This window comes from Peromyscus californicus, unplaced genomic scaffold, assembly GCF_007827085.1.
Source record: "Peromyscus californicus insignis strain IS unplaced genomic scaffold, ASM782708v3 Scaffold_14__1_contigs__length_90479793_seg_2, whole genome shotgun sequence".
NCBI lineage: Eukaryota > Metazoa > Chordata > Mammalia > Rodentia > Cricetidae > Peromyscus > Peromyscus californicus.
Window position 1 is genome coordinate 37,171,785 of NW_026294436.1, and position 20,973 is coordinate 37,192,757.

The 20,973-nt window shown below is 42.9% G+C and overlaps 1 protein-coding gene across 4 annotated transcripts in view; it reads left to right on the forward strand.

The window, feature by feature from the left end:
* Edem3 (ER degradation enhancing alpha-mannosidase like protein 3) overlaps window positions 1-20,973 on the forward strand; it is a 66,764-nt gene that overhangs the window by 40,074 nt on the left and 5,717 nt on the right. Inside the window, exons 12-20 of one of the 4 annotated variants that reach the window (XM_052737172.1) lie at window positions 1,434-1,517; window positions 2,157-2,281; window positions 6,486-6,651; window positions 6,891-7,045; window positions 8,024-8,120; window positions 10,008-10,199; window positions 10,843-11,008; window positions 16,684-16,869; window positions 17,976-18,023. In XM_052737172.1, the coding sequence (XP_052593132.1) occupies window positions 1,434-1,517; window positions 2,157-2,281; window positions 6,486-6,651; window positions 6,891-7,045; window positions 8,024-8,120; window positions 10,008-10,199; window positions 10,843-11,008; window positions 16,684-16,869; window positions 17,976-18,023 (1,219 nt within the window). Of the gene's footprint in view, window positions 1-1,433; window positions 1,518-2,156; window positions 2,282-6,485; window positions 6,652-6,890; window positions 7,046-8,023; window positions 8,178-10,007; window positions 10,200-10,842; window positions 11,009-16,683; window positions 16,870-17,975; window positions 18,024-20,973 lie in introns of all 4 variants that reach the window. The other 3 variants (XM_052737169.1, XM_052737173.1, XM_052737170.1) reach the window with 3 other exon arrangements.

A 20,973-nucleotide genomic window follows, 5' to 3' on the forward strand; every position in this document is an offset into this window, starting at 1 on the left:
CTTTTTGGCTTTCCAGAAATATACCTTTACAAATTTTGTAACATGTTGATAGCCACCTTCTTTCTGTTCTCAGTGCAGTACCTAAGCTTTCTGTTAACACAGGTGTTTCCTAAGGCGTTAACTCTGGAAAGTGTAGTTTTATTAACTTTCAAGTGCAAGGCTGTGCATTATGAACAACTTATGTTCATGTTGAATCACATGAGGTTTCAACTAGATACACTGATCACAGATGTTTTCTTTTATTCTTTTTTTTTTTTTTTTTAAAGAAAAAAGCTGTTGGAACTGAAGAGATGGCTCAATGCTTAATGCACTGGCTGGCTGCTTTTCCAGAGGACCTAGGTTTCATTCCAGCACCACATGACCATTCACAGCCATCTTTAACTCCAGTGCCAGGGGATTCAACACAGACATACACATAGGCAAAACACCCATACACTTAAATAAAAAATTTAAGAAGAACATTCTTGGCTGTTCCTGACTAAATTTTAGATAGACAAATTTTAATTTTAAGTAATTTCTTGATTTATGTTACTGAGGATTTGACATTATTATAAAAGTAAACAGACTACAATAAAATATACATACTTGAAAATACATAGAGTAGAAAATGCATAGATGAAAATAGAATAGGAAATAAATAGAAGAGAGTAAATTTTAAATATCCTCAAAAAATGGTGTTAGATAAAATATATATTAATTGACTTGATTTAACATTTCACTGTGTGTAGGTACATGAAAACAGTAGACTGTCCATAAACACAGTGTTGTCAATTAAATAAACGAAAAGGAAATCAGAACACCAGAGAGGTACTAATTCAGAGAGAAAAGGAAAGAACCAAACAGAAAACGCAGTTATCAGACAATGTAGGATGGGTTTATTGGCATCACTCAGTGCCATTACTGGGTTTTTCTGGTTTTATTGTTGGTCCAGTTGGTGATTTGAAAGGTAATGTAGGGCTGGGGAGCTGGTTCAGTTGGCCAAGTGCTGGCTCTGCATCTCTGAGGCCCTGAGTTCAGTCCCTAGACCCTATATTAGTACACCCCTGTAATCCAGAGCTGGGGAGACAGAGACTCCCTGGCCAGGCACCCTAACCTACTCGGCAGGCCCCAGGCCAGCGAGACCCTCTGTCTCAAAAGGCAAAGTGGACAGCACCAAGGGACAACACTCGGGGTTGACCTCCACACGGACATGTGTGAACACACACACGTACATGAACATGGACACACAGTAACAGTACCTCATAAGCTTGGTTAAACGGTCTTCCTAAAAATGAGCTGGTGTTTTAGCAACAATAGTCGGTATATTGGGAATGAAAATTTACCATGGCTCATGTTAATGATTTTTCCCTCTTACATATACTGCTTTCTAGTCTAGAACTGCTTGTGTGATTCCCAGTCACATTTTTATGCTTTCTTATATGATTTCTCTACAGGCATTTACTACAGATTTCAGGGTCCATTGGGCTCAGCACCCTCTAAGGCCAGAGTTTGCAGAAAGTACCTACTTCTTATATAAAGTAAGATAACTTACGTTCTTGGCTTTCCCCTACTTTGTGTTGGCTCTCTTGCTTTTTTATAATAAAAATGAGTATTTACTGTTATAATGGTTGGATATATCATTATTTGCACTCATCTAGCCCATGAAATTATAGAAAGATGGAAGATTTGTTGTAAGCTGATGCCTTTTCCAAAGTGCTTCTGAAGATCTAGATAGAGGGTGCAGCTCCAAGCAGCAGACACAGGAAATTGAGATCCTGACTGTTCTATAAGTAAGGCCCCTCCTGACCACTGTGAACACTCTGCTGTAAGGAAAAGGGGTGACGAACAAAAAAACCAAACCAAAACAACCACTTCTGTGAAGATTTCTCTAAAGGGAGGCTTTGTTTATGGATCTGCGTCCTAAAGCAGCCGCCTCCCTTCAGTCAGGGAGCTCTTTTGAGCACTTAGAAATGTAACTTAAAGGCCGAGGTCTATGGTTTCAATTGTTTAAGGAATTCTGTGATCAAAGCTGTAGTGTATTTTCAGATTTATGTCCTGTATATCATATATTCCTGTGCCTAGCACAAGGCCTGGCACCTGGTCAGCACTCAGGAATTCCTGGAGAAGTGAATGGGTGTGAGGCAGCATGTGTTATGTCTATATTCTCCTTTTAATAGGCTACAGGAGACCCTTACTACCTTGAAGTAGGAAAAACACTTATTGAGAATTTGAATAAGTATGCTCGAGTGCCTTGTGGATTTGCTGCCATGAAGGATGTTCGCACTGGGAGCCATGAGGACAGGTAAACAAGCACTACTCCCTTTCCTCAGCCACCACACAGCACAAGGTACAGCCGCTTGGGAGGCTTCAGAGAAACAGTGTAGTGTACTGGAGGGTGCAATCCTTAGTTCACTGTGCTTGTTTGTAAACACTCTCGGATCCACTGCATTTGAATTGTTTGAAAAGTGATGTGTGTGTGTGTGTGTATTTTTGTTGTTGTTGTTTTTGTCATAATGCTTGGTGTGTAGTAGGTACTCCAATGATTTTTAAGTAGATATGTGAATATTATATATCAGAACCTGTTATTAGGGACATTAGAAACATTGTCTCCTGAGCTGTAATGGTTTTTTAAACATTATGTAAGAGAACTTATCAAAATAATGAAAGAACTGGATTGTAGTTTGTATTCAGTCAATAATTCTTCAACAACCTTATCATAATCAGTGTGTGTGCTGATTCTGTCCCTAGCAGTGGTGGTTTCTATTTCACTGGATACTAGATAAATGTGGGTACCATGAAGTGCTCACGTGATGAAGGGCACACACATTGATCAGTGTGGTCGTCACTAACGTTTCTGCTATCCAAAGATCACTTATGTAGTCTTCACATTTCTGAATGACCACTAAAGCTTGTTTTTGCACTTGGCTAGCAAACATCCGTTTTGTAAATATTCACGAGGCCCGTTATGCACTGACATTATACTAGTTTTAAAGATTAGACATGAAGTCGTGTCCTTTGAGCTACTGAATTAGTGAAGACAAGCATATATAAACAGACTTTTCAAATGTGCTGCAACCATGTAAGCTGGTATGCTCACTGAAATGTTTCTGGAGAATCCTGAGTCCTCACAGATGAGTAAGAGAAGGTAAAAATGGTCTTAGACAAAAGCACTGAAGACGTGAGGAGCACAGTACTCATAACCTCACAAGACTGGCCTCAGTCCTTCTCTCAGAGTGTTTCAGAGAGAGCTCCTTAGGCCTGGGACCCCTCCCCTGACTGCAGCTGATGAGGAAAAGCTGGACTTTTGGAAGTGGACCTACAGATAACAGCAGAAAAGGAAAGCCAAGCCTGTCTGACACTTCTGCTCTCCAGGTGCTCCTCTGAGCACTTTATATGTTTACCTCGTTTGATCCAGCAGCCCTTGGGAGTATAATTCCATTCCAATCCTCATTTTAGAGATGAAGAACCCAAGGAGAAGTAATTGGAGGACTTGTTCAAAGGCATCTGATGAGGCTAGTTGAGAATCCTAATCAGGACATTGGCATAGAGAACCATGATATAGCTGCAGTTTATTCAGTGAACAGTAGTTAAAGCACTACTTTATGCCAGGTGCTGCCCTAAGTGTTAGGGTTGATAGATGAGACCCACCCCTGGCCCTGCCATGCTTTGCAGTCGGTGAGCAGGTAGCTGTGTAAAGAAATGAGCAGACATGATAGGTGCTATAGTACAGAATGGACACGTTGAGGAATTAGAGGTGTCGGTGATTCAGTCTGTTCAAAGGTTTCATCCCTCAGGATTTACCAACCTTCTTTTCTCCCTCACTCCCAGGTACTTACTTCTTTCATGGCATTGTTGCTGGGCTTCTTCCCACGGCCTTTGCTCCTTTCTGACTGTATTCCAGTGTATAGACTGTCTCTTCAATTCTGTGGATTGGGATGTAGTTTGGTGGTAGAACACCTAACCTAGCTTGTGTTAAGTACTGAATTTCATCCTCAGCACACACACACACACACACACACACACACACAGAGAGAGAGAGAGAGAGAGAGAGAGAGAGAGAGAGAGAGAGAGAGAGAGAGAGAGAGAGAGCGCACTCATTATGCTCAAGATGTTCCCAGCACAATAGCCCTGGAGTCATCTGGAGTCAGGCAGGGTGTTGCTGATGGAGCAAGGGGCTGATATGTGTGTACCTTCTAGCCGACTGAAGACGACTGTTTCATTAACTTCGTGTGTCACATGGGAGCCTTTTACCCTTTTACCTCTCACATGCATTTCGCCCAAACTCTGGTCTTCATTGTGTTGTATTATTAACTGCCCTTAAGGTTTGTTGGTTTTTAGCTCTGTTATGTTCAACTCACATTGAATTTGTGACTGATCCCACTAGTCTCAGATACTTAACTCTAGGCTGCTAATAAAAATATTCTCTGTCTTCATCTTGAGAAGCTAATTTTTAAAGCATAAATTTAGAACTTTATATTTATCCTAAGGAATTTTCATTTTTGTTCCTGGACAAAATTGTGGGGTTAAATATCATCTCAGGAATTTTTTTTGCTAAACCACCAATTTTCAGTATCCTGCAGCTTAGAAAAATATAATTTCTTTCCATCCAAATTATGAGGGAGAATTTTGGATTGGGATTGTGACCAGTGCCGCATATATGGCACTTGAGAACTTTTAGTGACAGACTGTTTTGGGGTGCATATTCCCCTACAGATCTACTGACATGGTCCTGTAGGTCACAAGCATCCACATGCAACACACATACAAACATACGTTTTCAAGAGGAAAATATTTGTATTTTCTTAATACTATATGATTACTAAAAATAATTCAAATGACTGAAAAACTGAAAATCTTCTTAAGATCCTGCCATAATGTGCTTAAGATAACGCTGAACAATTTGGAGGTCATATCAGACATGGTAACAATACCTTTACATTTGCATGTGTGTATGCGTTTATGGCTTTACCTACAGCTAGATCACCTACAGCTTATAGATGTGTGATCCAACTATGCCTTCTTCTTTTGTAAACGTTTATGAAACAGATTTGCTCAGTATCACTCTTCTTACTCACTAATCAACCCACCAGTCTGCAGTTCTCAAAGTGGCATTCAGAAAATGAACTATAAGTGTATTGTAGACTAACAGGACAGGTTTTGTTTTTTCTAACAAGATTTACTTCTAACATGGGCCACAGAGTTTCCAGATGTTATAGCAGGAGATGGCTCAGTGGGTCAGGTGCTTTTGGCACAGCATGAGGACTCGAGTGTGATTCCCAGCCCCCACTTAAGAAGCCAGGCATGTCAACATGTGGCTGTAACCCCAGAGGTACAGGGGCAGAAGCAGGATGCCCAGAGCTCACTGGGCACCTGGTGTAACAGATTGACTAGTTCCAGGTGCAGTGAAAGACTGTCTGAAGAAATTACGTGGAGACTGATAGAAGGCACCTGAGGTCAACATCAACTCCACATGTACACACAGCACACATCTGTGTAGCCCATGCACACCCACAGTGTTCAGATATAGGGGAAAGTAGAGCTGTGGTTTCAGTCTCATACATAAGCGTACCGTTTTGTTCCTCTTGCAGAACAGGAAACACTCTTTAGGTAATGTCCCAGTGGCCAGAGACCTCTGTAGCAGAGGAGCTTTGTCTTCAACGTCCGTCCCTTACCACTCCCATCAATTTTCAGTAATATCCTTTCAGCCTGCATTCAATTTGGTGAACCTCTGTTGAGGATCTCTGATGTGCCAGGAATTGGGCTAGGCTGGAAGCGTGGTACCTACTGCAGACCTGTTAAGTAAACTGCAGCCATTTATTACCATCAAAACCTTGGGCGCTTTGTTGTGGGAGGTAGTCAGCTTACTTAAATTTGATGTTATAATTCCAGCTGCTCCCTATACTCTTTGTCTGACAGGTAATTTTATTTAAACTATTGGTAAAGGCATGGGCACTCCTTCCCTTTTATTTCTCTCTTCAACCACGTGGATAAATAGATAAATGCTTACAGTCCGGGAGATAAATATTTACAGAACTGTGTTTACAGTCCTGTGGCTGTGTGTTCATTTCCATGGAACTTTTTATAAATGATTTCTTTTACTTTTAAAGCCTTCCTCATCACTTTAATGCCTGTGTAGCAAATGTCATCAAAGTGATGTGCCTTATCCATGTGTTAACATGACTTGAAGACTCTTCTGTGGGACTCATTAACAACTTCATCTGAACTGCCTCCTTGCTGTTGATTCTCCATAGCAGAAAGTCTAGTGTGAAGTTTTGATAAGATTAATGTACCTGTGAGGGAGGCAACCCCTCGGGTATTCTATGCCATTGTGATGTACTTGAGTCCAGGTTATTTTGACAGTGGAGGATTGAGACACCTGTTCGAATTGTATTGGCTTTTTAAATATTATTTTTAATATTAATATTTTTAACATTTAAAAATATTTTTAATATTATTTTTTAATTGTATTAGATTTTTAAATGTTTATTTGTGACTTTTCGATTTAGAATGGATTCATTCTTCTTGGCCGAGATGTTTAAGTATCTCTACCTGTTATTTGCTGACAAAGAGGACATTATTTTTGACATAGAAGATTACATCTTTACAACAGAAGCTCATCTGTTGCCCCTCTGGCTCTCCACCACAAATCGCAGCATCTCCAAGAAGAACACGGTGAGATTTCAGTTCATGCCTCCTCATCTTTCCACTTCCATGATCCACTTCCCTTTTCTAAGTAGAAACCCATAATTAGAATTCATGTAATGTGTACACGGTGAGTGGAAAGTGCTTGTAATAGTATCTCATTTTCTTTTAGGTTGTCACTCTTGTTTATAAACAATATTTCCTTTTTACTCATAATATTAAGTAGCACTATTATTATTAGTTACATTTTTTTTTTTTTTATGTTTCAGACCTCAGAATACACAGAACTGGATGATAGTAATTTTGATTGGACTTGTCCAAACACTCAGATTCTTTTTCCTAATGATCCATTGTATGCTCAGAGCATCCGTGAACCCTTGAAAAATGTGGTGGATAAGAGCTGTCCAAGAGGCATCATCAGAGTGTAAGACATGTTATTTTCTATTTGTTACTATAATTTTACTAATTATACTAAGTTAATTCACAATAAATAACAGAGCACTTAAGGAGCTGTAACAGTAGTCAGAAAGACTTCCACCTAAACCAGATCCTGGGGTATGTAGTTTTTATTGAATAAAAATTATGTTACCTTTTATCTATTTTTGTTTAATAGCAGATAGTATATAACAGTTTTTTATTTTCTCTAGCTCATTTTTAGGCACAAAAGAGTCAACTATTTCATTATGTCTTGTATGTATAAGAAAATACTTTACTCCGTATGTCTGTAGTTTCTGCATAGTGGAAAGGCAGTTTTTGCTTGGTTTTGTTTGTGCTTTATTGTTTTTAGAATGAGCTCATTTTTTCTATATAGTTGTTAGAAAGGCCATTGACTACAAGGGAGCTAAAAAAATGAAGTGGGCATTTTTATCCACTGATGAAAGTATTGTTTTGCTTTTAAATACTGTGAGGGCTGGAGAGGTGGCTCAGCGGTTGAAAGCACTGGCTGCTCTTCCAGAGACCCAGGGTCCCTTCTCTACCCAAATGGCAGTTCACAACCCTCTGTAATGCCAGTCCCAGGGGATCTGATGCCCTCTTCTGGCTTCCAAGGGTACTGCATGAACATGGTGCACAGACATACAAGCAGACAAAACACTCATACACATACAATTTTTAAAAATTAAAACTGAAAAAAAGTGAGAAAAATACGTTTTTAGAGAAAGACAGCATACATGATCTAGTTTTTGAAATACACATACACACACACACACACAGGCACACACACAAAGTGACACAGTTTGTTAGTAATCAGAGTCATGCGTAGGAAAATACATTACTCCAGCTTCACCATTTCTAAAATCAGCAATTTCCAATATCTACTAAGATTATTCTTATTTGGTTTTTATATTTCACTGCTTGTAATGTATAGTTAGTTGTAAGCCTTGTTTCTGGTTCCTTTCTGCAGAGAGGAGAGTTTCAGAAGTGGAGCTAAACCTCCTCTGAGAGCCAGAGATTTTATGGCCACTAACCCTGAACATTTAGAAATCCTGAAGAAGATGGGGGTGAGTTTGATTCACCTCAAAGATGGGCGAGTCCAGCTGGTCCAACATGCAATCCAAGTAAGACATTGCTGGATGGGCTAGATGCTGTCTTTGCTGTTTAGTGCGAAGAGGGTGCTGGCATTTGACCGTGTAAACTTTAGAGTAGACATACACAGAGCTCTTGGGAAAGCTCCTAATTCCCTATAATCATTTGGGTAACTCGTTTATATTAATACCGTCAAAGATAGGACTTAAATCTAAATTTTTCTCTCAGTTTATTGTCTTTCCACTATTTTAATTCAAGTTAGTGGTTAATTTTAATATTTATATGATAATACTCCACACTATTTTAGTTTTCAATAAGTACTAAATCTAGGTATTTTATTCGTCACAGAAATCAAGCTTTGAGTATGTTTTTACCTGAAAAAGATAACATATCTTTTAGATCATTTTTTATTGGTTTTTACTCTAAAGATTTTATAACATGAAACCTCTAAGTTATTTACTTTATTAGCACATTGATTCTGAACAACGGAATATTCTGAATAGTTATAAACTGTATGCACACTCAAACACCATTTACTCTCAAATTCAGCTTTCCCACAACCCCACAACCTTACTTTTCCTTTAAGATTTGTATCTATTTTCTTGCCATCTCCATCTTCCATTTAAGAGTATCCTTGTGTCCTTATGGTCCTGAATTGTGAGCGTGGCTCATATTTTTATTTAGGCTACCCGTGAAGTAGTGGCCACCAAGTGGCCTCTTAATCTTTAATACAATTGAACTTTTCTGTAACCCTTGATTTTCCTCTTCTAAAAACATGTCCTTCTTTTTGGCTCCAAGGGAGTTCCAGCAACGTAGTGCCTTTGCAGTTCTCGCTCTGCGCCTTGTAGAGTCCTCTGTAGCTCTGCTTCCCTGGCACTCCCACTCAGTGTAGGGTGGTCTACGACTCTAGATCATGGTCTTTTCTCTCTGTTCTCCTCCTCCCCGGTCTTCTGCCTCTGACACTAGCTTTAACAGGTGACTTCTTGGACATATGAATATAGCACTCATTCCAAAAATTCTAAGCCCAGCTTTCATATATCTACTATGCATTTGTACATCTCAGCATCCATCTGCCCTGAATTGAATGATGTTTTCCTTCTCTGTTGCTTTCCTGTCCTTACCTCAGCTCTCTTCTCTGTTTTCCATTCAGTAAACTCACATCATTATCTGAGCTCTTCTAGCGCTAGAAATTTCAGAGTGGGATTGAACTCTTGGTATCTCTCTGTCCTCCAACCCCCTACAGCAAATCCTATTTTTTTTTTTTTTGGCAACTTTTTCCTATGATGGACATCTTCAGTTTCTCCTAGGTTGAGACTTAGTTCTTAGTTATACACAAGCAGAATTAATTATTCCCTTGTGCTGACTTTTTTTAAACATTGTTAATGTTTGCGTGTCTTTTTCCACTAGACAAACCTAAAGACTGTCTCCCAGTGCTTCAGCTCACTGTGGGGAGAGGATAAGTTCTTAATACATGTTTCGAATCTCCCTGAATCTGCTTGCTAGTTTGGAGTTTCAAAGAGGAAATACAGGGGTCAGGCAAGAAGCTTCTTTTCCTTCAAAGGGGAAGCCAGTAGAGGTAAACAGCCAAGGGTACTTGAGCATTTGATACAGCACAGTTTCAGATCCCCATCAAAGGTATTTATATGTGGGAAAAAGACACTGATCAAAGTTACAGATAATGCTTTTCAGAAAATTCAATGCCCGAAAGTAGTGTATTGAGGGCAAGTTAGATGGAAAATATTTAGTGGGGACCTAAACTAAAAGGAGAAATTCCATGCAGATGTCTGTAATTTAGAGAGTCAGAAAGATAGGGGAGTTTGCAGGAAGAAAAGCCAAGTAAATTGACTCGTGTTTCTCTGTAGGCTGCTAGTTCCATTGATGCTGAAGATGGGCTGCGGTTCATGCAGGAGATGATTGAGCTGTCGAGTCAGCAACAGAAAGAGCAGCAGCTGCCTCCACGAGCTGTACAAATTATCTCCCACCCGTTTTTTGGCAGGGTAGTCTTAACCGCTGGACCAGCTCAGTTTGGGCTGGATCTATCTAAACATAAAGAGGTATGTGCACTCCAGTAAGCTTACTGAAATTAAAATAGTAAGTATTTGATGTCTTTGTCTCTAATTAAGTAGCTTTATGTTTAGAAGTTGGGGTCTGAGTGTACATTTCCGTGGTAGAAACACACACTCAGCTGAAACTCTGGCTTCAGTCCCCACAAGAAAACATTACTTTAGCATTCAGCCTCCTGCATTGAAGTGAAAGCGTCCTTAAATTTGTGTACAGTGCCTGGCAGGATGTCCCCGTCATTCGAGTGCTTGCTGCTGTACACACACCTGAGTTCAGCCCCGAGCAGCCACAGAAGAGCCAGGCGTGTCAGTGTGCCCTTCTAATCCCAGCCCTGAGGAGGCAGAGACAGGAGCATCCCCAAGGAGCCCTGGCTGGCCAGCCTAGCCTAATTTATGGTCCCCAGTTTCTAGTGAGAGACCCAGTCTCAAAAAATGAGGTGAATGGCTCTTGATGAATGATAGATGAGATTGATGATTGATCTCTAGCTTCTGCATGTACAGAGAGAGAGAGAGAGAGAGAGAGAGAGAGAGAGAGAGAGGATTCTAGTTCCCTGAAAGCTCTTGATACTAAAGTGAAATGATTCGATTGTAATTGAAGAAGATAAAAGATGATTTTGTTTACCTTTTTTTCCGACAGACAAGAGGATTTGTGGCAAGCAGTAAACCCTACAATGGTTGTTCAGAGCTCACTAACCCTGAGGCAGTGATGGGAAAGATTGCCTTGATACAAAGAGGACAGTGCATGTTTGCAGAAAAGGCACGCAACATCCAGAATGCCGGAGCCATTGGCGGCATCGTTATTGGTGAGTAATTTTCTGTCTCAGTGTATTGATCAGGAGGAGGTGATTTGGGGGATTTTCCCTTTATGTTTTAAAATCTTATCCAAGGGTTTGTCAGGTTATTTTTATTATGACAACATAAAGGATAGAGATGATCAATGACATGATTTCTATATATTTATCTATCTCTAAAACCCAGAAACTGGTGTCTGCATATTAATGTCAGTGGAGATATTTGAGATAAGGTCTGAGGGTAGAGTTGGAGTGTTGTGAAAATACCCCACACTCTGGGAAAGAAACTGTGCCCTTGAGACCTGAAGTCTCCAGGTAAGAATTGCACTCAGCCACCTCTAGTGTGCAGCCTTTAGAGACGCCATTCCTCCACAGGGTGGCAGGCTTTGGGACCACAGCAGCCATGTGGGAGCAGTTAGTGGCCCTGCCACAGAATGGCAGTGCCGCCTTGGCCCACCTTCAGCTCCTTGTTACCTTTTCTCTCTGAAAACGATGCCTTAAGCTGCAAATACTGGACAACACATAAGAACTGGTTATTAGAACATTTTATCCCAGGGCATTTTATTCCACTGAAATTACAAATTACCAGCTTTATCCATGCATTTCAATCTCTGAGTTTTGCTATTCCCAATCCCCACCTTTTTCCCTCATAACAAGCCATGACTAGCAGCAGAAATTTAAATTTTTTCTATGTTTAAGGTAAAAAGGCATTTGCATCTAGAAAGAAAGTTGTGAATTGACCAGGAAAGTCTATCTTCTCTTTTCCATTTCCTTAATTAGTATTCATTTCTACATTGAGAATGCATAAGACATTTAGAGGATCACTCAGTGACCCTGCTTTTGACTCTAGCATCATGAAAAACAGAAGACGTGAACACTTAAGTATTAGGATTTGTTCCCTTTGTTTATTCTATACGAATACTAAAATGTTGGTTTAAGTGAATCGATTTCACTAATTAGAGAGTTTTAGGAGAAATTGTGTTTAATAGTGTAAACCCACATGTAGCAAACTATCAGGTCCTTCAGTGTAGGTGTCGCTGGGACAGAGCCACACCGACTCGTGTACATGTCTCAAGTACTCCGAGATGCGGAGTTGGATAGTTCCAACAGAGAACACAACGCTGACAGCGTTCGCTGTGTGGCCAGTTACAGGACATGTTTGCTGACTCCTGACTTCAGTCCTTTTAAATGTGTATGTGTACAGATATGTGCGTGTGTGCACATTCATGTACACGTGTGTGGAGGCCACAGGTCAACATTAGTGTCTTCCCAGCTGTTCACCTTATTTTTGAAATGGTCTTTCACTGAGCCCAGAACTTTGACTGGCCGGTGAACTAGAGGGTCTACCTGTCCCCCTAACTCCCGGTGCTAGGGTTACAGGTGAGCGTCACCATGCCCAGCTTTTTTGTGGTTACTGGGGATCCATATTTGGATCCTTTGCTCTGTGCTGGGCATTGTACCAACTGAGCCATTTCCCGGCTCCTTGAGTCATCCTGCGTATCTTTGGCTATTTTCACATTGAGGCTACTCTTACTGAAGAACTTTATATCTTATTGTCACTATGATTCTGAGCATTTCTTACTTACCAAGACTTAGAAACAGAGATTTAAAGTGTAAAATATAGTGTGGATGTGTACATCAGTCTTAGAAAATACCGTTCTGTGTTAAGATTTTCCCAGTTTCTGGGAAGAGTCTTTGTGAGGCTCTGATTTATAAAGACTGTCAGGTCAGACATTTTCTCTAGTATCTGTTGATGCAGAACCCTACACTGGATTCTGTGGAACAAGAATGAAATGATGGTCGGGCGGTGGTGGCGCACGCCTTTAATCCCAGCACTCAGGAAGCAGAGCCAGGCAGATCTCTATGAGTTTGATTGAGGCCAGCCTGGTCTACAGAGTGAGATCCAGGACAGGCACCAAAACTACACAGAGAAACCCTGTCTCCAAAAACAAAAACGAAAAGAAAAGAAAAGAATGAGATGATGTTTTTTGTTGTCAGAAAATTTATTTTAAAAAGAAATTTAACATGTGTGTGAGACTTGTAAATTTTTTTTTTCTGATGAAGCATTTTTTTTCCCTTTGAATAAATTTGGGTTTCTTTTCTTTCTTTTTTTATTACAAAGACTGCAGGAGGTAATGATTTACTTGTTATTTTAAGAAGGGAGGGTGTTTACTATATGGAAAGGGATAATTTTCATTCAGCTCAAGAGTAGTCGTACAGCCGGAGTTGACCCAGGGTACATGTGAGCTGTGAGCTGCCGGAGCTGCCAGGTTCCACATTTCTCTTCATCTAGTGCTGTCTAGTCTTTGGGTGTTTTACAGCTGCACCTCCTCTTCAGCCCCTCGTGCACCTGCTCCCTCTCCCTCTCTGTTCCTAGCTCCCCAAAGGCAGCCAAGCCCTCAGCCTGAGTCACTTGCATGGACTGTCCCCCACCACGGGCAGAAGCAGTCTTTCTGGGTGGCAGTTCTAGGATCCTAGGGGACTGGGGTCAGACAGCCGTCCTCTGTCTGATCCCTTACTGAGAGGACACACTGTGTTCGCCACTTGTTGGGCCTGTGAAGCAAGTGCTGTGAGACGGCATTTTCATTTCCTCACGAGATGGTGTGTGATACTGCGAGTGGGTGTGATTGACACTCTATCAGAGATTTAACTGATGCTTAAACAGTGTGAAATAGTACTGTTTAATTCAGCTTAGTACCAGCTAAGTAATCCTTGATCTAAACATTTGTGATTTCAGAGCATTTTAAGTTTTTTGTTTTTTGTGGGTTTTTTTTGTTTGTTTGTTTGTTGTTTTTTTTTGAGACAGGGTTTCTCTGTGTAGTTTTGGTGCCTGTCCTGGATCTTGCTCTGTAGACCAGACTGGCCTCGAACTCACAGAGATCCGCCTGCCTCTGCCTCCCGAGTGCTGGGATTAAAGGCGTGCACCCCCACCGCCCAGCGCATTTTAAGTTTTTTAATTAGGAATGCTCAAACACCAAGGGAGGTCAAGATCATGACGGGGACCCAAGCTCGTGGGAGCTCACAGACTCTGAACCGACAGCTAGGGAGCTTGCATGGGACCTACCTCGGTCTTCTGCATATGAATGACAGTTGGGTGGCTTGGTCTGTTTGTGAGGCCCCTAGCAATGGGACCAGGTCCTGTTCCTGGCACATGAGCTGACTTTTTGGAACCTATTCCTCATGCAGGGATGCCTTGCCCATTCTTGATACAGGGGGAGGAGCTTAGTCCTACCTCAACATGACATGACATGCTTTGTTGACTCCCATGACAGACCTGCCCACTTCTGAACAGAGGAGGAGCAGATGGGGGGACAGATGGGGGATAGGGGGAGGAAACGGGAAGAGAGGACAGAGGGGAAACTGGTTGATATGTAAAGTAAATGAAAAAGTTTAATAAAAAGAGAGAAAAGGAACACTCAAACGCTAACAAATACATTAGAGGAAATTTAAAAGTTCATTCATAGTTCTGGCTGTGTGATCCAGGTTATTAAAATCTTTTGTTTGTAGGCTTTTCCTTAAACATGAAAATATCCCAGTCATAATCATAGAGACTTGTATTCTGTGGTTTTCATATACTGTTTCCTGTGTGCAAGTAGTTTGCTATAATTTATTGAGAGCCGTTTATAATAGTGTAGTCCAGCAAATTTTTTTGAGTTTAGTTTTTTTGCTGCTTTCAGTTATTTCCTTAGGCTAAGTCATAAAAATAGTTGATCCGAAGATTTAACTCATTTGTCTAGTACATAAAGTCATTTCCATCAATAGGGAGGCAACAGTGCGTCTCTGCAGTGGACGGCCCTTCTGTCTGTCTGTTTCCTGACCGTCTCTGCAGTGGACGGCCCCTGACGTCTGTCCGTTTCCTGACCGTCTCTGCGTGGACGGCCCTTCTGTCTGTCTGTTTCCTGACCGTCTCTGCAGTGGACGGCCCTTCTGTCTGTCTGTTTCCTGACCGTCTCTGCAGTGGACGGCCCCTGACGTCTGTCTGTTTCCTGACCGTCTCTGCAGTGGATGGCCCTTCTGTCTGTCTGTCTGTTTCCTGACCGTCTCTGCAGTGGACGGCCCTTCTGTCTGTCTGTTTCCTGACCGTCTCTGCAGTGGACGGCCCCTGACATCTGTCTGTTTCCTGACCGTCTCTGCAGTGGACGGCCCTTCTGTCTGTCTGTTTCCTGACCGTCTCTGCAGTGGACGGCCCCTGACGTCTGTCCGTTTCCTGACCATCTCTGCAGTGGACGGCCCCTGACGTCTGTCCGTTTCCTGACCGTCTCTGCAGTGGACAGCCCCTGACGTCTGTCCGTTTCCTGACCGTCTCTGCAGTGGACGGCCCCTGACGTCTGTCTGTTTCCTGACCGTCTCTGCAGTGGACGGCCCTTCTGTCTGTCTGTTTCCTGACCGTCTCTGCAGTGGACAGCCCCTGACGTCTGTCCGTTTCCTGACCGTCTCTGCAGTGGACGGCCCCTGACGTCTGTCTGTTTCCTGACCGTCTCTGCAGTGGACAGCCCTTCTGTCTGTCTGTCTGTTTCCTGACCGTCTCTGCGTGGACGGCCCTTCTGTCTGTCTGTTTCCTGACCGTCTCTGCAGTGGACGGCCCCTGACGTCTGTCTGTTTCCTGACCGTCTCTGCAGTGGACGGCCCTTCTGTCTGTCTGTCTGTTTCCTGACCGTCTCTGCGTGGACGGCCCTTCTGTCTGTCTGTTTCCTGACCGTCTCTGCAGTGGACGGCCCTTCTGTCTGTCCGTTTCCTGACCGTCTCTGCAGTGGACGGCCCCTGACGTCTGTCTGTTTCCTGACCGTCTCTGCAGTGGATGGCCCTTCTGTCTGTCTGTTTCCTGACCGTCTCTGCAGTGGACGGCCCCTGACGTCTGTCCGTTTCCTGACCGTCTCTGCAGTGGACGGCCCCTGACGTCTGTCCGTTTCCTGACCGTCTCTGCAGTGGACGGCCCCTGACGTCTGTCCGTTTCCTGACCGTCTCTGCAGTGGACGGCCCTTCTGTCTGTCTGTTTCCTGACCGTCTCTGCAGTGGACGGCCCCTGACGTCTGTCTGTTTCCTGACTGTCTCTGCAGTGGACGGCCCCTGACGTCTGTCTGTTTCCTGACCGTCTCTGCAGTGGACGGCCCTTCTGTCTGTCTGTTTCCTGACCGTCTCTGCAGTGGACGGCCCCTGACGTCTGTCCGTTTCCTGACCGTCTCTGCAGTGGACGGCCCCTGACGTCTGTCTGTTTCCTGACCGTCTCTGCGTGGACGGCCCCTGACGTCTGTCTGTTTCCTGACCGTCTCTGCAGTGGACGGCCCCTGACGTCTGTTTCCTGACCTTCTCTGCAGTGGACGGCCCCTGACGTCTGTCTGTTTCCTGACCATCTCTGCAGTGGACGGCCCCTGACGTCTGTCTGTTTCCTGACCGTCTCTGCGTGGACGGCCCCTGACGTCTGTTTCCTGACCGTCTCTGCGTGGACGGTCCCTGACGTCTGTCTGTTTCCTGACCGTCTCTGCGTGGACGGCCCCTGACGTCTGTCCGTTTCCTGACCGTCTCTGCGTGGACGGCCCCTGACGTCTGTTTCCTGACCGTCTCTGCGTGGACGGCCCTTCTGTCTGTCCGTTTCCTGACCGTCTCTGCAGTGGACGGCCCCTGACGTCTGTCCGTTTCCTGACCGTCTCTGCGTGGACGGCCCCTGACGTCTGTCTGTTTCCTGACAGATGACAACGAGGGGAGCAGCAGCGACACCGCCCCCCTGTTCCAGATGGCAGGCGACGGCAAGGACACGGACGACATCAAGATCCCTATGCTCTTCCTGTTCAGTAAAGAAGGCAGCATCATCCTGGATGCCATCCGGGAGCATGAGGAGGTGGAGGTGCTCCTTTCTGACAAAGCAAGAGACCGAGGTAAGAGCCGGGGTTGCTGTGCTAGTCATATTAGCTCAGTAGCCGAAGATGCCGCCAAGTGACGTAGGCTTCCTTTTGTTTTTTAGTTTTGGTTTGCTGGTAAAACAAGTAAAAATTTTAGAAGCTTGTTTAGAATTTTTCTTTTGGAAATAATAGTAATTTATTATTTTTTTATTATTATTAGCATTTATTGGGTTTTTTTACTATTTTTATTAAATTAAATTATATATAATAAATTGTTTTTAATTTACTATTAATATTATAAAATATTAGTAGTAATTTATTGTAAATAGTAAAATATTTGCTTTGATGGCTGAATTAGAATGCTTTTAGAACTCTGTTTTTTACCTATGGGGTGTTGTATACAATATGGTAGTAGCAGTCTCATCAGCATCTACTCCAGGCCGCTCTTGACGAAGACATTAGAAATGTAGGTGCTTCTCTGCGTTTATCACGTGGATTTTTATACTCCAGGAGTTACAAATGGCTTTGCCTGATGAGCAGGAGACCTTAACTCATAAGAATATATAATCTTCCCGAGGCTAAAGTGTTAGGAATTTGAAAGTTTATTTGAGACCACTGTGTGAAGGCTGCCATTTTCACGCCTGAGCATTTGGGAAAGCTGAGGGGTAGAGGCTCCAGTCCTGCTCCTGGCAGCAGTCTTTTTAGGAGGAGGCCCTGTAGAGGGAGCTGTGTCTCCCATCCCCTTACTGAATGGCACTGGATAATCTGTGTGGGGTTGTTACTGCCCACCTGCCCGCCCGCCCTCAGGGTGTTTGAAAAAGGCTAACAGTACAGTGCTCTCCCAGCCAGTGCTCTCTCTTCTTGTATGGCTTTGCTCTGTGAGAGTCTTTGAACTGTCAGTTATGTAAGAGCAGTGGAGTGAATGAGGCACGTGTGGAAGGATGTGTAGTTGGAACAGAATACAGGGAGGTCCTGATCTTCTTAAACCTGCCTGTGACTTGATTTCTTTATTCCTGGGGCCCTTTTTCAAAATTCCCATCTTTCCCACTCTGCTGTGCATCAACACAGGCAAATTAATATTAATCTGTATAACACTTTAATGCCTTTGCTTTCCCTGTTTTCTGCTACCATTGGAATTTCAGCAGCAATATTAAAAGGTAAAATGATTCCAAGCTACATTATTAACAGTAGTAAGTATCTTGCATTCATAAATCAATTATATATGTATGTGTGTGTATTGCACACACATACATATATAATTTTGTTTCGCTGAGTATCATGATAATATATGACTTAATGTAATTAATAACTTCCATATTCAGTCAGTTGTCCCATAATATTCTTTATTGATCCTGCTATAACTAATTCTATTAATTATATATTCCATACTCTAGATGAATTCACTAGTCCAGGCCCCTGCAGGAGTCACTTGAACAGCAGCATTGTTATATAAGAAATTATTCCTTTGAATCATTTGTTGTTTATATACAAAGTAAAATATTCAACACATTGGCTTGTTGTATAAGCTCCTGTGGAGGTGAGGGGCACACATGGGTTGATCAAGACTGTGGTAGTAGTAAAGAACCTGCTCCCCACACCAGGAAAAGGGTAGGAAAAACAGTTCTACCAGAAAGAAGTTGCTAAGGAGCAGCATTCCCTTAAAAACTGCAGTAAAAAGACATTCTGTAAATGACACTTTGATGGTCCATAACTTTGTTAAGCTGTTAATGTTACAGTACTCCTTTAATAGAAGGGTTTGTGTATGGAATAGCACTTTGAGAAATGTACAATTGTGTTAGCCAAGCCAACAAGTTATGATAATTAATATCTATCACAGTAAGAGAAATGAGTGATACTAGTCCAATCAGATCACCCACTTTATTCACTTAGGATAATAGTCTAAGGAGTTAGACTCTGTATTGGTCACCATTAACGTGTCCCATACCATCACCTTATCATGCCCTTCACCTGCATCAGGAAGTGGAGGAGGCGCCCGCATTCTCCACTGTACTGAGTTAGAGTCTGCAGCAGGGATCAGAATTCCACATTTAGACACACTCTCAGGCATTGTAGCACAGCGACTCTTCACCTGCACTTTGAGAGACATGGAAGGGGACGGACGCAGAAGCCCTTTCTGTCTCCTAGCTCTGGCTCGTGCATTAGAATTGTGGAATTTCCCTCAGTAATAAGCCCCTAATCCAGGCAGCAGAATGTCTTCAGACCATCCTTCCAATGATGTCACATTGCTTGCTGATGGAGAAGGCCTTTGCACTTTCAGTACAGGAGATAGAAACCCCAGACAAGCTCCCTCCTGTACCCACCTTTTGTCTGATAAGTGTGACTGTTAGGATCTGTATACCTGACACTGTCCTCCTACCTGCTAGCAACAGTGTTCAGATATTACACATCCTTCAGAAGCTGAAACTCGAGAAGTTTATTGAGCGGAAAAGGTGCTTCCTTGGGGAAACCACCGACACTTGTAAAAGTTCAGTTGTCCACGCTCTGTTTTTTTTTTTTCTCTCCAGTGTTTAACTTAGACTCTGCTTGTTTTTCTAGTGTTTTTTTTTTTTTTTTGAATGCCAAATGCCATTTATTGAAGGAGGGAGGAGGTCTTAAATACAGGCTTACAGCATAATGGGAGAACCCCGGAAGGCAGAAGTTCGCTACTGATGTTTTACAATCTTGCATCTAAGCTGTTAATGCCCAATATGCAGGATACACAGACAAGTAACTTCCCTTAAGCATTCAGGAGGGTGGAACCCGGGAGGGATTTAGCACAGGGAGGAAGGACATCAAGGTCAATGTCAGCAAGCAAGGCAACAGTTATCCAAAACGGGGGCTAGGGCCCTACAGGTCCCCCTTTTATTAAATAATGAACTTCTGACTTGGGTTGTGTGGGACGTCAGCAGGTCGCCTTGCCGGTCATGGAGACACCTGCCCAGGCCGCACAGGTGCTCTGTCTTAGGTTGGTGAGCGCCCCCCAGGCATTACCCGTCTCTGAATACTCATTATCATACAGGCTCAATCATGTGTGAGCTGCAGAGTTAACTGCTGCCAAAGATCTCAAAGTGGCACTGGGCTTGCAATCTGTGTGTTCGACACAGAAAAGAGCAACAGAAGTCCTATCCCACCCATAGACGGTAGGCTAAAGGCAACTGAGCCATTCCCTTCCTTAGCGAGCCTTACTGCAAATTGGAGTCCCTGTAAGATGGTATCCCCAAAGCAAATGGAACTTGAGTTTATAAATTTATAACTTTCAAAGCCAATCGAAATGTATATAACTATTGAATTAAATTTATCATGCCCAATAGAATGAAAGATTAATTAACTGTGGTAGCTACTTTTGCTGCCAGGGTCTCCACTGTGCCAGCTGTAGTAACCAATTATGAAATGGCAATCCCAGAAACAGTAGCAGCGGTGGCTGCCACTGCTATAACACACGCTCTGTTCTTGAACAAAACTTTTAACACTGTGTCTCTTAGTGTCTCATTGCTTCAAAATTTGAGGTTTTCCTGAGTTCAATTCCCAACAACCAGTGGATGAGAAGGCAGAACAGGACAACAGTGCCGGCACCAGATCTCATTACAGATGGTTGTAAGCCACCACTGGTTGTTGGGAATTGAACTCAGGACCTCTGGAAGAGCAGTCAGTGCTCTTAACCACTGAGCCATCTCTCCAGCCCCTGATTCAGGGATCCTCTCCAGCCAAGAGAGCTCTCCGAAAAGGACCTACTTCCTGTGTGTCTGTCTTTAAAGTCTTCCTGTTCTGCCTTCTCATTGGTTGTAAACCCAAACATGTGACTGCCTCGTCACTGCCTGAATGTACCGCCCTCCAGGTCCTTAGAGGCGTGCGCCACCGCCGCCATGCACTTGCTATGACTCTAATAGCTCTGACCCCCAGACAACTTTATTTATTAACATACAATTAAAATCACATTTCAGTACAAGTAAAATACCACCACAGTTGTGGTCAGGAAGCCATGCTTGCCTGCCCTCCCTTCTCTAAACAGCTGTGTTTCTGTGTGGATTTACCTTCTGTTTCACATCCCTGTGGCTCTTTTCCTTTTTGAGAAGTTCAGCCATTCTATACCCAGTTCAAATGCCCCTTCTGAATGACTTTTTTCCATTCTTGACAGAGTGT